We start from the raw sequence: 16,827 nt of genomic DNA, 5'->3' as shown, positions 1-16,827 counted from the left end.
CATTGAATTGTAATAAAGACCTCTCAGGTGAGAGCATGGAGTAGATTTTATCCATACAAGGTAAAAGTAAGAAAGGAAAAATAGAAGACTAAAACGGATTTAAAGGAAAAATTGAAAGATTGATTTATGAAGAAATAAATACAAAGGTAAGTATGGGTAAAAGTATACATTTCTCCCTAGAATATTTTCCCTTCTCCAGGATGGCATATTTCGGGTTAAATTTCATCATGGGCAAGAAAAGTAAAGAAGTTGTGAAAAATTAGCTCACAATATCAAGCGCATTTTTCCATATCCAGAGTGAGTCACTTCTGTTGATAAAATTATTAATAAAATATTATCTCACTAATCAATCATGAAGAAATGCGTATATCTAAATATTGCCGCGCAACTTCTTTGGGGTGGATCATACAAATGTCAACATTCAAATCATCTGCATACTTAAAATCAATAGCAACGCGGTAAACATATCCATGTAATAACCTCATATCAACTCACCTACAATATAGTACCTACAATGTACATGCCTATTGTATTTGATCAAGGCAAATTGTTTAATTGTTCGACCTACAAAATGTAGGTAGCTAAGAGCTAATATCAGACCTAGGTCTCAAGATATTCCCGTCACACACGTTCCTACTGTCAGACGGTCTGACAGACCTAGGTCTCAAGATATTCCCGTCACACACGCTCCTACTGTCAGACGGTCTGACAGACCTAGGTCTCAAGATATTCCCGTCACACACGTTCCTACTGTCAGACGGTCTGACAGACCTAGGTCTCAAGATATTCCCGTCACACACGTTCCTACTGTCAGACGGTCTGACAGACCTAGGTCTCAAGATATTCCTATCAAGGCAAATTGTTTAATTGTTCGACCTACAAAATGTAGGTAGCTAAGAGCTAATATCAGTCATTTCCTGTGATTCAGATATGTTCTGATGTAAATACATAAAAAATGTTTAGTATTTCCTAAATTTGATTAATTCGATATCGTGTGGTGATGCACCAAACGAACTCATACGTTATAAACGAAATGTTAGCTCGTTAGTTCAGAAAAATCATCATATAGGGAAATAAGTGAAATATTCCATCAATAAAATAAGCTGAGTACGACAACCCAACATCGTTCAAAGCATAGGTAAATATAGTTTTTTGAGGCTTGCGACAAAGTATTCCTAGATACTTCCTAATATCTGATATGAAATATTATTATTAGGATCATTTTCCCTTTGGGTATGTTTCTTATAAACGTTTACATTAGCAAAAATAAATCAATAAAGAGGAAATATAAATTATTCAATCATTTCACGGCTGAACATTCAGACAAGTAGTTTAACATTACGACTGTTGATTTTGGTAGACGTTATTTCATTGTATGAAACCCGCCAAAGTCTGCATGAAACGTATCACCATGCCAATCTGTCGAAGTCATGTCAGGTCCTCGTTTGATTATGAGTAATTTTGATCTCGGATGAACTGTCCTTTTGTCCATAGTGCCAAATCTACCGAAATCCCTACTGAACGTATCCCCATGGAATCCGCGTGAATTCATATCTGAAACTTTTCTATCTGCTAAATCATGTTTGAGTAAATTACGACCGGCACTATCATCACGTAAAATAGGTAACCCAAAGCTGAAGAACTCGGAATTTCGTTTGTCCATTGTGTCGAAATTACCAAAACCCCTGCTAAAAGTATCTCCATGAAATCCTCTAGCATTCATATCAGGGGCCCTCTTATCCATTGGGTCAAAGTGTCCAAAGCCTCTATTGAAGGTATCTCCGTGAAAGCCCATTGCATTCATATCCGGAGCCCTTTTGTCCATAGTATCGAAATTACCAAATCCTCTACTAAATGTGTCACCATGAAATCCTCTAGCATTCATATCAGGAGCTCTTTTGTCCATGGGATCAAAATGGCCAAAACCTCTATTGAAGGTGTCCCCATGGAAGCCCATTGCATTCATATCTGGGACTCTTTTGTCCATAGTATCAAAATTGCCAAAGCCCCTACTGAAAGTATCCCCATGAAATCCTCTAGCATTCATATCAGGGGCTCTTTTATCCATTGGGTCAAAGTGTCCGAAACCTCTGTTGAAGGTATCTCCGTGAAAACCCATCGCAGTCATGTCTGGGGCTCTTTTGTCCATAGTATCAAAATTGCCAAAGCCCCTACTGAAAGTATCCCCATGAAATCCTCTAGCATTCATGTCAGGGGCTCTCTTATCCATTGGGTCAAAATGACCAAAGCCTCTATTGAAAGTATCTCCGTGAAAGCCCATTGCAGTCATGTCTGGAGCTCTTTTGTCCATAGTATCAAAATGACCAAAACCTCTATTGAAAGTGTCTCCATGAAATCCCATGGCAGTCATATCAGGGGCTCTTTTACTGCCCTTCTTTTCCATGGGATGAAAATCGCCAAATCTTCTATTGAATATGTCAGAATGGAATCCTTTCGATGTCATTTCGGAAGCTTTCTTATCGTGTAAGTCATAAATGTAAGGTCTACTGTAGATATTATCACAGCAGTATTCAGAGTCTGCCCTCTTGACTGAGTTGATGTTGTCCAAAACATGATTGGATTTATTGAGAAGATCCATGGAAGACACTTTCACCTTTTCTGGAAAGTGCTGGTGATTTTTCGAAGACTTTTCGGACTGTTTCTTCTCCATTCGCGAAGTTTGTGTTGACCTCTTTAGAACTTCGTCAAGAATTTTTTCTTGTCTAAATTTTGGAGGTATCCTGAAAGAACAAACGCAAAATATTTTTGATTTTAATTATGGCCATGGAACATTTCTTTTCCTATACCATAAGGGGAAAATATGTAGATTAAATAATTTTCCTATTTATATGTTAGGGAAGAATATGTAGATTAATTTATTTAGATTAATTAATTTTCCGTAGGTAGGTGAATTAAATCTCTGCCACAATATGAATTTTTATGATCGTAGAGAGGAATCAATGATGAATTATGTTTGTAATAATGGATGTAAAAAAAGTGTATAGTAACATCACTTATAATTATATCCTACTGGGATTTACCCAGGTACAGTTAGCAAAACCATTGTCTCCTCTGAAAATATATTCTTACCAAAGTTCTTCTTTCAAGTAAGCGTATTTGTCTTTGAGGAAAGGTTTGTGTTTTCCATAGCTGGCTCGTCTAGGAGCGGGATAAACGCTGTCGAAATTGTCGAATACAGATCCGTGAAACCCCCTGGCATCAATTTCTGCAAAAAGAAAGAGAGAGAGAGATTGTTGATTAACTTTTGATTGTGTTGATCTTACTCTCTGTAAACCCAACCACCTCTACTGTGAGCCTATAGACTCTATAGTGGACATACTCAACTTGTGGTCACTTGGCTTCTTTGTGCTTCCCTCGGTTTCTTCAGGTAAGACACTATGTTATGGGGACTTTTACCTAAAGCTAGTGAAACATGACCAAACATGCGTTCACCTCAGAACCAACCCAGTTACAAACCATACTTGTGTATATCTACCTGGAAAACTGGAGGAAACAAAGTGCTGGTTGCCTCCCCCCGAGTAGAACGCATTGAGAGCGTTGAAACTCTGCTCGTCCGTCGGCAAGCCAGATGAAAATTCCAACTCAGGTTGCCCTCCTCTGTGCCAATGGAAATCTTCCTCATCATCTTCATCAGTGGGAAGTTGGTTGTCTTCTAGAGTCGGCTCGGCCGCCAATCCGCTCAGAATCAACAGAATCGCCGCCACCAGTGACTTGGCAAACAGCTGAAAAACGGAAGGAGAAATGAAAGATCGATTTAAACATATAATAACATCAATAGAATAATTACCTACAGCTTTATTCCATACACAAAAAGACCACTCCGAGGCTTAGGTGTAGGGGTAAACAGCCCTAGAGCATGGGTTAAACTTCTACGAATCTACCTGTAAATTTTAAAACCGACTTCCTGTGGATATCAATGAATCGTAGATTGACAAACCGTCCACACTTAACTAAATTTCGTTGACCGATCGATATTCAAAATCTTGAATCTTTTCTCCCGAAAATCACGCCCGAGACGAAACTCGGTGAAGTCCATCGGTCTACCTCTCAAACATATGTATCTGTCTTCAGGTCACGAAAGATCATAAGTTTCAAAATATTACGGATGTGTGGGTAACTATGTACCTATACTACCTACTATTTTAGATCCCAATTTTTCAACTGCTGGGGTCAAAGGTCCGACGAAAATTTAACCATAAACTTTCCTCTGCTAAAAGTCACTTCATGTCTCCAAAGTTATCATAATAAAAAAGACGTGAGAAAAAAATGAAATAAAAGTTGAAAATTTAGTCTTCTACAAATGTCGCTTTCGAGGTAATGGGATTAGAACGCTTGAAATGACAACGGTAAAGTCTGAATTACATTTTTATATGGCAATTTAAATATCTCACAACTCTTATACAAGCATTAGATTTGTGTTTAGGTGTTACTTTCTAACAAGGGTTGCTTTCTCTTAATATGATAAGCAGATAGTCATAACCATAACATTAATTAAGTGAAAAAAATGAAGAAAAAAATGTGGGGGACCCACTCTATGCTACGAAGGTTAATCAAGGTTGAAGTCACTTTGTCATTTCACTGAAATTCTAATCTGGGCCCTATTTCACGAACGACTATGCAATCCTCACTTCTTACTCTATGGGTAGAAGCTATTGACAGTACCTATGACGTTTTTTCTGCACTTGGAATGATAAATGAGGTGTAGGGAGTGCAGGTCATTCGTGGAACAGGTCACTGCTCCTAAATTGATCTAACTAGGCTTACTAGGCTCAGTGCAGCCCAAAATAACCATCATCATGTAATGTAATAAGGTAATAGACGGTCACCCTTCCAGACACCCAACAAGTTGTATAGGTGCGGCTTAAAATGTTTTTAAAGGTTTTTACGTCTGCCTGCATGATTCGACAGTCAGGACACGATCTTCATTACGACTTTCCTTTTTCGAAAAATTGTCCTAGGCCGAACATTTCAGTAAGAATAGAAGTGCGTCATGTTAGGGTTTCATCATCTTACGTTTTCTATTTTCGAAGAACAAAAACTGGAAAATCATCGAACGAAAACGAGAGAGAAAATGAAAATGAAATTTTCGATAAAAAGGATAGCATTAAGTTCATCCTTTCACCCAGCTTGTCAAATATTTAACTTTAATGTTTCCACATGGAAAGAGCGGGAGTTCTGGAATGTGTTTTCATATTACCATACCAAGACAACATGTTTGATATTATTGTGGTTCAAACGAAACATGACCATGTTTTATTCTGTTTAGACGTCTGGGAGAATTCGTTTTGCTTGTCCATCCGTATAAACGTTCTCGACATCAAATGATGAAATGTCCGAAGGAAGTGTGAGTCTGTGAGATATGGTCTGTTACATTTTGGAGCCCAATTTCCCTTGTACGAGCCTACATGTTTTGGAAATGTAAATTGGACCTTAGAATAGCCCAATGGCTTGTTTTCGTCTCAATTTCCTCTGTACTAGGTGCAAAGTATCACCACAACAAAGAAAAAGACATCGGAAAAGCTAGACCTTTATACCTGTCTAGTAAATGTAGATACGTTCTAGTTTAGATACTTTCAGTTACAGTTTTTGTCTAGACGAGAGATGTCTAAAATCTAAAACTGTGTAGGTGTGAGGACGTATATCTATGTATATTTAGTCATTTTAGGCCTCAATTTATAGCAACTTTTGAAACATCCTTTGGAAATTTATTGCTGTCGTTATGGCACAAATATTTTTATATTTTTACTACTTATCATCTCAATGTCTGGACGGTTTTTTTCTTTTGAAAATTCCAAACATTTCCTATTTTCAATACACTGTTAAAAAATTCTATTCCTCATACCTAGTCATATTCCTTAAAAGATTTTTGGCTGTCTAGTTCAATTAATTAGCCCTTTTAACAACCGCTATACTTGTGTTTTGTTGAAAGGTTCAATTTTGAGCTCTTCTTTTGCTGAGATGGGTAAAACACGTGAAATACCGATTCAGACTAGAGGTGAGATTATTGGGTTGCATAAAGCTAATGTCAGCAATAGACAAATTGCAAACAAATTGAGGATTTCCCGGCGAACTGTGGATAATATTGTCAAGAAATTCAAGGATCATGACACTGTTCTCAATAAAAAACGATCTGGCAGACCAAAAGTGACCACTCCAAGAGAGGATCTAAAGATAAAAATATGCAGCCTACGCAACCGGCAACTCACAGCCCCTCAAATAAAAATGCAACGTTTATAATAAACATAAAATTACACATTTCATTTGAATCTGTCAAATTTTCTTCTAAAGTAAATTTGTGTTTCTTCATTGTGTTCCTCCTTTTTTTCCCTCAGATTTTAAAAAATTCTATTCCTCATACCTAGTCATATTCCTTAAAAGATTTTTGGCTGTCTAGTTCAATTAATTAGCCCTTTTAACAACCGCTATACTTGTGTTTTGTTGAAAGGTTCAATTTTGAGCTCTTCTTTTGCTGAGATGGGTAAAACACGTGAAATACCGATTCAGACTAGAGGTGAGATTATTGGGTTGCATAAAGCTAATGTCAGCAATAGACAAATTGCAAACAAATTGAGGATTTCCCGGCGAACTGTGGATAATATTGTCAAGAAATTCAAGGATCATGACACTGTTCTCAATAAAAAACGATCTGGCAGACCAAAAGTGACCACTCGCGAACTGTGGATAATATTGTCAAGAAATTCAAGGATCATGACACTGTTCTCAATAAAAAACGATCTGGCAGACCAAAAGTGACCACTTCAAGAGAAGATCTAAAGATAAAAATATGCAGCCTACGCAACCGGCAACTCACAGCCCCTCAAATAGAGAAGACAAGAGAGGAATCAGAAGGAATAAGAAGAAGACTTGAAGAAAGAGAAGTAGGAAAAGATGAAGAAGGAGAAGAAGAAAAAGAAGAGGAAGAAGCAGAAGAGGAAGGAGAACGAGTAGGAAAGAAGAATAAAAAGAAGAAGAAGAAAAAGAAAAAAAAAGAAGGAGAAAGGATATCTCAGAGTGGAAGCAGGAAGAAAGAATAACAACTCTGCTAATATTGCCATCGGAAGCTATAAAAGCTAAAAAAAAAAATAAAAAAAAAAAGGAAGGATTTTAATATAAAAATCACGTCCGACTGTTTGAGTGGAGGCTCTCCTGATATCCTGGGATACTCTGGAAGAGGGGAAGGACTAAAGGAGGGGAGGGGAAGGAAGGAGGAAGAGGAGAGAGGAGGGAGGAAGAAGGAGGAAAGGGAATACTCAACGAGGAGAAAAAAATTTCAATAATATGAATTTGATTTCATCTGATAATAAAACACATGTAGATATAAAGACAAAGTTCATGGAATCAGTGAATAAAACTTTGGAGACGGCCCTAGACGACCACAGTGGAAAAGTAAGAACTAAACCTTTTAGTGAACCATTGGACAGTGTTTTATCTAAAAACCATATTGAACATAAAGATGTCATTGCGGGTGTGATACAAAGTAACGAGACCAGTGTTTCTAGTCGTAAAATTAGTAATCCATTTTCTAACCCCTTGAGCAACAAGACAATATCCGCTCTCTTCGCCTATTTTCAAGATTTCGTCCATCATTCGACTAAAGACAATGATATCAATACTGATCGAATGAATGGACTGAAGAGAATGTTGCTCAATATTTATGATGCTCAATTCGAAAGCAGAAATGAAAATCGAGCGCTCAAAAATCCTGGTGAGTAAATTTCCATTTTATTTTCTTGAGGAAGCAAAAGAAGCTTTCATAAAGACGAGGAGGAGGAGGGGGGGAGAGAGAGATATAAAATCCAGGTAATGCAAATTATATTGTGAAGATAGTATCAACAGGTGGTTTGAAAACATCACTCCCCTCATGCAGATCCCTAACAAACTTTACTGTTAAAATCAAGCGTGCCGGGAGGCGCGCGAACGTCAAGAGTTCGAAGCGCCGCCCGGCCTATAGTAACACGAAATAGAATTTCATCGTTTTTCGGCATTTTCAGCTCAACTTTTCTCCTACTTCCCTTTAACTTTAAGCAAATTTTATTTGATATTCCTGGTCGGACGTGAAAATGGATGCGAAATCTCCAAAATCCGACCTTTCTACGATTTGTCCGGTTTTCTGATGGGCTCAAAAATCTTGAAAATCGCGAAAAAATTTTTTCTTTTTTTTCTTTTCACCCAAATCCTATAATCACACCTACAGCCCGTTTTACAAATGGTGAGAAAACAATTAAGGTGTCTCCGGAAAGGTCTCGTCGAGGAGAAGTGCCTTTTCTTGGTTTCATCCTCTTAGCACTAAAGGGAGACCCGCTAGGGAGGAAAAGGTGACTTTTAATCTGCCTGCATGATTCGACAGTCAGGACACGATCTTCATTACGACTTTCCTTTTTCGAAAAATTGTCCTAGGCCGAACATTTCAGTAATAATAGAAGTGCGTCATGTTAGGGTTTCATCATCTTACGTTTTCTATTTTCGAAAAACTGGAAATTCTGGAAAATCATCGAACAAAAACGAGAGAGAAAATGAAAATGAAATTTTCGATAAAAAGGATAGCATTAAGTTCATCCTTTCACCCAGCTTGTCAAATATTTAACTTTAATGTTTCCACATGGAAAGAGCGGGAGTTCTGGAATGTGTTTTCATATTACCATACCAAGACAACATGTTTGATATTATTGTGGTTCAAACGAAACATGACCATGTTTTATTCTGTTTAGACGTCTGGGAGAATTCGTTTTGCTTGTCCATCCGTATAAACGTTCTCGACATCAAATGATGAAATGTCCGAAGGAAGTGTGAGTCTGTGAGATATGGTCTGTTACATTTTGGAGCCCAATTTCCCTTGTACGAGCCTACATGTTTTGGAAATGTAAATTGGACCTTAGAATAGCCCAATGGCTTGTTTTCGTCTCAATTTCCTCTGTACTAGGTGCAAAGTATCACCACAACAAAGAAAAAGACATCGGAAAAGCTAGACCTTTATACCTGTCTAGTAAATGTAGATACGTTCTAGTTTAGATACTTTCAGTTACAGTTTTTGTCTAGACGAGAGATGTCTAAAATCTAAAACTGTGTAGGTGTGAGGACGTATATCTATATATGTATATTTAGTCATTTTAGGCCTCAATTTATGGCAACTTTTGAAACATCCTTTGGAAATTTATTGCTGTCGTTATGGCACAAATATTTTTATATTTTTACTACTTATCATCTCAATGTCTGGACGGTTTTTTTCTTTTGAAAATTCCAAACATTTCCTATTTGCAATACACTGCACGAGACACTTGTCACAAAATGTCTGCCTCCTCTGAAGAAATTGAGCCCACGTGCTCTGAGAGTTCGATAAATGTGAAGGTATTTTAATTTTTCATAACAAGAAAATAGAAAAAAACTTGAGAACTATAAAATAAATACATAGGTACTTAGTATAATATGTATTTGTAGGTATCATCGTTGTTTATAATAACTTCTATTAGTTATTTCACTGTTACCAATTGTACAGCTAGTTACAAACCAAATAGGGTACTGGGCACCCATCCACCATTTTTCCAAAATATCTCGCGGAACCCTTGCTGTCAGCTCGCGGAACCCCTAGGTTCCGCGGAACACCAATTAAGAAACACTGACCTATATCATTGGCAGAGAAACAATTACCTCGTGAGACCAGAGCTAAATTAGCCCAACTTAGATCCGGATTTTCAAAGCTCCTTAACTCATACCTATCCAGAGTTGATCCTGTTGTACGAGATGAGTGCCCCCTCTGCCAAGAAAGTCCACACAACACTAGTCATCTATTCAATTGTTCTGCAAATCCCACCAACCTTACACCTGTAGACCTGTGGAATAACCCTATAAAAGTGGCTGAGTTCCTAAATCTACCAACGAGTCCAGAATTCGGAGATGACTGCTGAATTGTCGTCACTGCTACAACAACAACAACATTAGTTATTTCAAAGTTCAAACTAAAAGAAAAGAAATTTATTCGTTTTTCTATCAAGCTATATGTTCAAAATAATCATAAAACAATTTGTAAATAGAAAAAAGTTAAATTTTGAGGTAACCAACATATTTTATAGATATTTATATTTACATGGTTTATTTGTAGTAGAGGAAAAGTGTTCCTGAAATTTCCTTATTATTCTTGTTCCATTGTTTCTAATAATGAAGAAATAGAAGGTAAAAAGTTGTGTACTTATAAACTTGAAAGTAGGAAACTTTATACCTATGCCCTGAGGAGAAAAAAGAAATTAGTAATAAGTGGATGTACCTACGTACTGGATGTGTACTCTGTACCCACCTATATTTTTTTATGAAAAAAGAAAAAAAAAAATATTTTTAGGTAAAAAAAGGGCAAATTTGTATTTTTGCTTGTGGAGGAAATGTGAGGCTTTTCTTCTGTAATACCTATATTTATAACTTTTGCGAAGTGCAAAACGGGAAAGAAGGTACAAAGTTTTTGGAAAGCGGGGTCACTCGATTGCATCGTTTTTGATCAACAATGAATTTGTCCGCGAAAAAGTTCCCAACCTACCGACCTCAATAGGGAAAGACCTCAATAGGAAAATGGAGGTAATTTAATTCTGATAATTGATTCAGCATTAGTTTTTTACTTTCCTTATCCTATAATAATGTATTTCCTTTCCTTATCCTAGTAATGTATTTCCTATAGATATAGGTGTTGTTTTCTTCTTCCTTTCCTTATCCTATAATAATGTATTTCCTTTCCTTATCCTAGTAATGTATTTCCTATAGATATAGGTGTTGTTTTCTTCTTCCTTTTTTCAAGGAGGAAAAAATTACATCTTCATTTTACGTTTGCTTAACATTAAATTACCTCTCACGTGACTTTTATACAAATTTGTCGCCCTAAGCGTTTCCCGGAGAAAATACTGTCAACAGTTTGAAGGAAAAAGAAATAAAAATGAGGACGAAAATATGCTTCGGGAGGTAGCACGTAACAGAAGAGTGAATTTAGATTATTGAAACTTTTTATCGAACTTTATTGTTTTCTTCCATAGACGGGGAAAAGGTTGATATAGATAACCTGATGGAGAATCTACGAGGTTCAAGACGGAATCTTTCATCAAACTCCAAATCTGAAGTCAAAATCAAAACTGTGAATGTTTGAAGCTATTCACTAAACTAAAACTGTGAATCAATAGCTTTTCACTAAAAACTCTAAAAAGTTCCCAGATCTAAGATAGTTTTATACATCATCATGTGTAAAGAGGGTCATGTGTAGAGAGATTTTTTTTTTTTTTTTTAAAGGCAGGTACCTACCTAAAGAATTAACTTTAGAATTTAGTTCGTAGTAGGTATTCAAAGTTTCAGTTTAGTTTTCCCTTTCAAGGAATTATTCATTCCGATTTTAATCTTTGAAACTGTTGGCATAATGGGACTTTTTAGTCTTAGCCGACATCGACAGTAAAAATAAGGTAGGTACCTATATTAAAAAAAGGGCCTCTAAAAAATCTCTTTTAATTTGGTGATAGAGCTACATCCACCAATAATATTGAGATATCTCTCTCTCTCTCTCTCACTGCCATCCCTTTTTCATCATTCTGAATTGTGACGTAGAAAATTTGGCACATCCACTAAAAATATCTATTGCATTATTCACCTTTCTCTCTCTTACTGGACTACACAGTTTGGTGCTAATGACACATCCACCAATATTAACTCTTCCTGTTTGTGATTTTTTTTTTATTTATTATTTATTTTTATTTTATTTTATTATTTTTTTTTTCACTACACGAGTAGAGTACCTAAACTCCAGATATTTTACCAGAATGTGACGAAGGTACCTCAGACTGTAATTTAGATTACAGTAATCAAACTCATAATGTAATCAGACTATGATTATGACTCCCCCGGGATTGACAGGATACACTCTGGCCTTCGGGGAATACACAGACTTCAAAGGTTCACACGGTAGGTATCTACCTACCTCTCCTTGTATGAAAAATTACATCGGAAGTAGAACTTGGAAGGTCATAATATGTAGGTATGTAGGTGCTTACCTGTACACATATTCTCTTATGATTTATCATCTTTTACATAATATTTACATAAGCAGTAATACCCAGCAACATATAAACTTACTTACACCGAATACGATTGTAATAAATTATAATTAATAATACATAATATCTATTTACCTATTTTTTCATTTTGTTTATATATATATTTTCGTCATAGTTATGTAGTGATATAGGTGACATCGGGATACGAAAACCTGTAAAACCTTTTAACGTTTATTATTGCTGACATTTCATCGTAAATTTCCATGTCAATTGCTACATTTTTGCAGCAGAAAAATATGTAGCTATATTTTTAGATTACCTACATTTCAACTCTAACAAGTGGCTTACCTATCGATTTTAATGGACGAAAATCTAGTAGTAGTCTATAGTAATAAAAAAGAGCATTTATTATTATTATTATTATTATTTTCATTCGAAAATTACCTCATTAAACTTAATAAATAAATAATTCTACAAAAAATTCTAGTCATTATATCTCGCAAAAGCTCCGTGGTACGGCTCGTTGAAAAGGATACATGGCAACAAGTTGATGCCTTACAGCATCATTTCTTCATAATTAAAAGGCCAAGAAAATGTGAAAAATATGACAAGAATTCCTATTACAGCATTTTTTCTCAATGAGAGAGGATTGAGCTTGGAAAGTAAGGCAATCTCGAGGATTGTTGTTTGATTAAATTAACTTTAAATTGTTTTAAAAATAGTAAAAGATCTTACCTAGATTACGCGTATTTTCCTTTCTCAATTTTCATGCTTGTAATGGTGGGGAATAGGGAAATGGATCATTGCTTGGCACTGTACCATTTCCACCTAAAAATTGCGAAAGTAAAATACGACCATTTCCTCTATCAAGAAAAAAGTATCAAACTAACAAACTATAGGTATTTTATTAATTTTTCATTTATACAAACCCACCAGTTTCGGACCTAGGGTAACTAGGATTCATTGTTAGGATAGCTAAAGGTGTATTTTATCTTAAATTGCATTTTGTTTCCTATATAGGTACCATTGTTTCCCATATAGGTACTTATTTACACGTTTGCCTCATGAAAAGAGTTTGCTTCAAACAAAATTTGCATCAAAGATGTTTTTTCTAAGTACCAAGTGGAGAATATTTATTATTAGCCGTTTTCATCCCTTCTTTTATTTTATTACTTTATAAATATACATGGGAAAAGTTTCGGAATAATTTCGAATGGGTCATGAATATATTTTGGAGAAAAAACTTCACATTTCTCCCCATAAAAAACGCCAGAACACAGGGCATGTCCCCCACCCTCAGGAACACGAAATTGGGAAGATCAATTTGATGTTTAATTTATTTATAGACAAAGGGTTGAATGAAATCAATCGAACAGTCAAGATTAGATTTATTTGAGGGAACGCAGGTGATTTAAACAGCTATGAAATCGCATTCTGGTAAGTAACGAGGTAGGTAGAGCGGTAGTAGGTACCTGAAAGAATAAAAATACCTGTTTTCGAGGTTTCCTGATAAAGGTAGGTACTTGTAGCCCAATAAAATTACCTATGTATGGTATACTCATCAGTCAAATGGCTAAACAGGTTTACAGGCTAAACAGATTTCTAAATTTAACTTTCCAGACACCCAGGTTAAGCAAGGTCCAGTGTGGCTATTATTCTCACTGATAATCACCTGGATTCTAACACTACGGGATAGACGCAAAGGCTTTCGCTAGAATAGAATAGAATAGAATATACCTTGTTTATCCTGCCAGAATAAGACTGAAAAGTCCCTTTACTCCCGCAGTCTAAACAAGGTCTCATGTATTTGGAACAAAATAGGTGTACTTTTTTATAAATTAAAACCTTGCTTAAATTCTAAAAAAAAAGAAAAAAAAGTAGGTGGTAGTCTTGACAAATTTCCCATAAAAAAAACATCATTCACTAATGAACTTAGCCGTTAAGTGGTGACGTTAAATCTCTATTTATAAATATGACCCAGTGCCTAACAATAATGAAAGTAAATTGATGTTAGACTCAGTATCTCATTAACTTTGTGAAGGTTCATTTTAAATATCTAACTTTACTCTTCACCAGTGAAGAGTAAAGTTATTTTCATATTTAGAAAGTAAATTGGCCAAAACTTTGAGTGACCCAAAGTCCACAAAGTATACACTGAAGGAATACAATAGAAGGATAACTTAGCTAACTATCTAAACTTGCCTCTCGAACCAATATTTCAAAATGAGATTTGAAAAATAATTTAGACATGAAAAAACAACTAATTTGGTCAAACTGAGAAATCGTTTCAGGTCAAATAGCAATATTATTACGAGTACCTATTTAAATTTGAAGATTCATACATGCTGTACAAGCTTGATTTTCATCATTTTTATATTATATATAAAAAAAACACAGGAAATGAAAATAAATAAGTTTACATGTAAATAAAACAAAGATATTTTCTTCAATGGACCTAATATTTTTCTCAAAGGCCGAGAAATCAAATTGAAAAAAAAAAGAAAACGCATTCTTTCGACATCTAAAAAAAGAGCTGAAAAATATGCTGATCTTTTACTTACCATTTTCATGCTGCCTTACTGAACGGATGTTGGCGTATAAATTGCGAGACCTCATGCAAGTCAGCTTTATAAAGAGTCAAACTGGCAAGGACCGCCCTTCGTAAGCGCATCCCTTGGAAGGAATTTTCAAAACAAGGAGGTTTAATTACATTACAAGGATCAATTTGAATTTCTTACCACGAGTTATTTCTTTCGCTATCCACGGATAAATCAATTACCTTATGTAACGAAATATCTTTAATTTTCTGAAGAATTCATTGAAGGAGAATTCAGAAAAAACGTTGGTAATAGATATAGCTACTTAAAGTTAAGTGATAGGTACTTGAAACTAAGTAGGTATTTAACAAAAAACTTGCCTGACCTACAGGCCAAAAGGAAACTCGTGTTTGCAGTAAAAATAGTAGGAGGTTTTAAGTTTTTATATTAATTACAAAATTACAATGCATTTTTTGACTTGCAAATCAATCAAAAATTGAATATGGGTTTTGCACCTCGATAGTTATTGGTAAAAACATTCAATTTCAATGGGGACAGGGGGTCTTAAAAAAAGTTTTTATTTTCTTTTCTTTTTTTTCTATTCTTTTTGAGCACGGAATTAGTCTGCGAAATTTCTAAATTTTCAAGAAAGCAAAACGTGTCCTATCAGAGTATCAAATTGAAAATCTAGCCGAAGCATAGGAAAAAGATTAATTATTTCGAAAATTAATAAACCTCATTTTCATAAGAGATTCTTTCTTAAATTTATTTGACGGGTTAGTCCAATAAAACTATACAAAAATGAAAAATAATTTACAATAAAACTGTGGAGTGGAAGTTAAACCATTAGGTCATGTTAAACCCCTCGCTCCTTAATCTTTGGAGGACCAATATTCCGTGGTCAAATTCGAAGTTGAGCATAAAGGTTCAGGCAAACGTGATGGTTTTTAGGATGGGATTCATAGCTCAAGTCAGGCGTTTATTTAAAGGTGAAACCTCGTTCTCGGAACGGCTGGCTTTCTCCTATTCTGTCTTCTCTTCGCTTTCGGACGATAAGACCTTAGCAGTTACAGTTCCCTCTGTCAAACCTCTTCAAAACAAAAGTAAAATCATCAAATTTCTTCATTGTACCTCCAGTTCCAGCCAGCCTAGTTAGCTTAGTTGGTAGTGCGTCTGCCTTGTAAGCCCTAGGCCGCGTACGTGAAGAGTGGGCAAAAATACCTCAGACAACACTAGAAAAACTTATCCAAAGATTACCAAGAATTTGCAAGGAAATTATAAAAAATAAAGGTGGCCATATCGACGAGGCCAAGGTGTGAATTTCACAATAAACATTCAAAAGACAATATATTTAATAACTTGAAAGTCTCTATGGTAATTTATTTGGCTTGCAACATGTAAATAATTAAGAAAATTTAGGTGGGCAAATACTTTTGAGCGGTAGTGTATATCAGTGTTTCTTAATTAGTTTGGCCCGCGGAACCCTTTTCAAAAGGTGAACATCTTTGCGGAACCCTGAACTTTCAACTTTCAAGATTGCACCCCCACCCCCTTATTATAAAAATACAACAGCCTAGTTGGCTGAAACGGGGATACGAGGCTGAGTGGGCCCCGCAACAGCCAGTCACGGAATCAATCATTTGCATGATACAAATTTCTTGACCCCGCCGGGCATCGAACCCGGGTCTCCCGCGTGCTCTCTCTCTCTCTCTCTCTCTCTCTCTCTCTCTCTCTCTCTCTCTCTCTCTCTCTCTCTCTCTCTCTCTCTCCTATCTTTTCCTGCGTACCTACCTAATAGAAAGTTTTGGCACTTTTGGCACATCTACCAAATAGGTACGTTGACATGAAAAATTCCCTCAAAAACCCCATCAATGGAAAAATAAGACGTGTTTCATCAATCGCTGAAATTGAATTTTTCGCCGTAGTGAAGGGTCAAATAGCAGTGAGATGTCTCTATGTCTCTAGTCCATCATTTCATATTCAATACACACCGAGACTATAGTCTGGATGGCATCATGGTGCCCTAATCTGTCCTTGCTCACGTTGCAATGCAACTCAGCTTTGTAATAATTTATGCTTCATTGCTACAATTTGAAAATAAAATTGAAAAATATCCTTTTTTTAAGAGGTCAGAAAGAACAAAGTATGGGACAAGAGAAGTTCTCGGAACGGCTGGCTTTCTAAATTCGATCTTACATTCAAAAATGACGACTGAGGTACTATCGCCCCAAAATTGAAGAGAGGAGAAGGACAGG

At 35.9% G+C, this 16,827-nt stretch overlaps 1 protein-coding gene across 1 annotated transcript; it reads right to left on the bottom strand.

Moving 5' to 3' along the window:
* Positions 1-857: 857 nt before the first annotated feature.
* Positions 858-15,763, bottom strand: LOC103514327. The gene is made up of 4 exons (XM_008479197.3): positions 14,597-15,763; positions 3,497-3,743; positions 3,091-3,226; positions 858-2,741 (listed from the first exon to the last, which is right to left on the bottom strand). The coding sequence occupies exons 1-4, from the start codon at positions 14,603-14,605 to the stop codon at positions 1,364-1,366; spliced, it is 1,770 nt and encodes a 589-aa protein (XP_008477419.1). The 5' UTR covers positions 14,606-15,763; the 3' UTR covers positions 858-1,363.
* Positions 15,764-16,827: the final 1,064 nt, after the last annotated feature.

This window comes from Diaphorina citri, unplaced genomic scaffold, assembly GCF_000475195.1.
Source record: "Diaphorina citri unplaced genomic scaffold, Diaci psyllid genome assembly version 1.1 scaffold1123, whole genome shotgun sequence".
In the NCBI taxonomy this organism is placed as follows: domain Eukaryota; kingdom Metazoa; phylum Arthropoda; class Insecta; order Hemiptera; family Psyllidae; genus Diaphorina; species Diaphorina citri.
The sequence above is the reverse complement of the archived record's forward strand: the minus strand, read 5'-3'. Positions and strand labels throughout refer to the sequence as shown.

Coding starts and splice junctions, on each gene's coding strand:
- LOC103514327 (XM_008479197.3), bottom strand. Junction 3,227..3,496: donor TGTTTCCTCCAGTTTTCCAG/GTAGATATACAC, acceptor TTCTTTTTGCAG/AAATTGATGCCAGGGGGTTT. Junction 2,742..3,090: donor TACTTGAAAGAAGAACTTTG/GTAAGAATATAT, acceptor TTGTTCTTTCAG/GATACCTCCAAAATTTAGAC.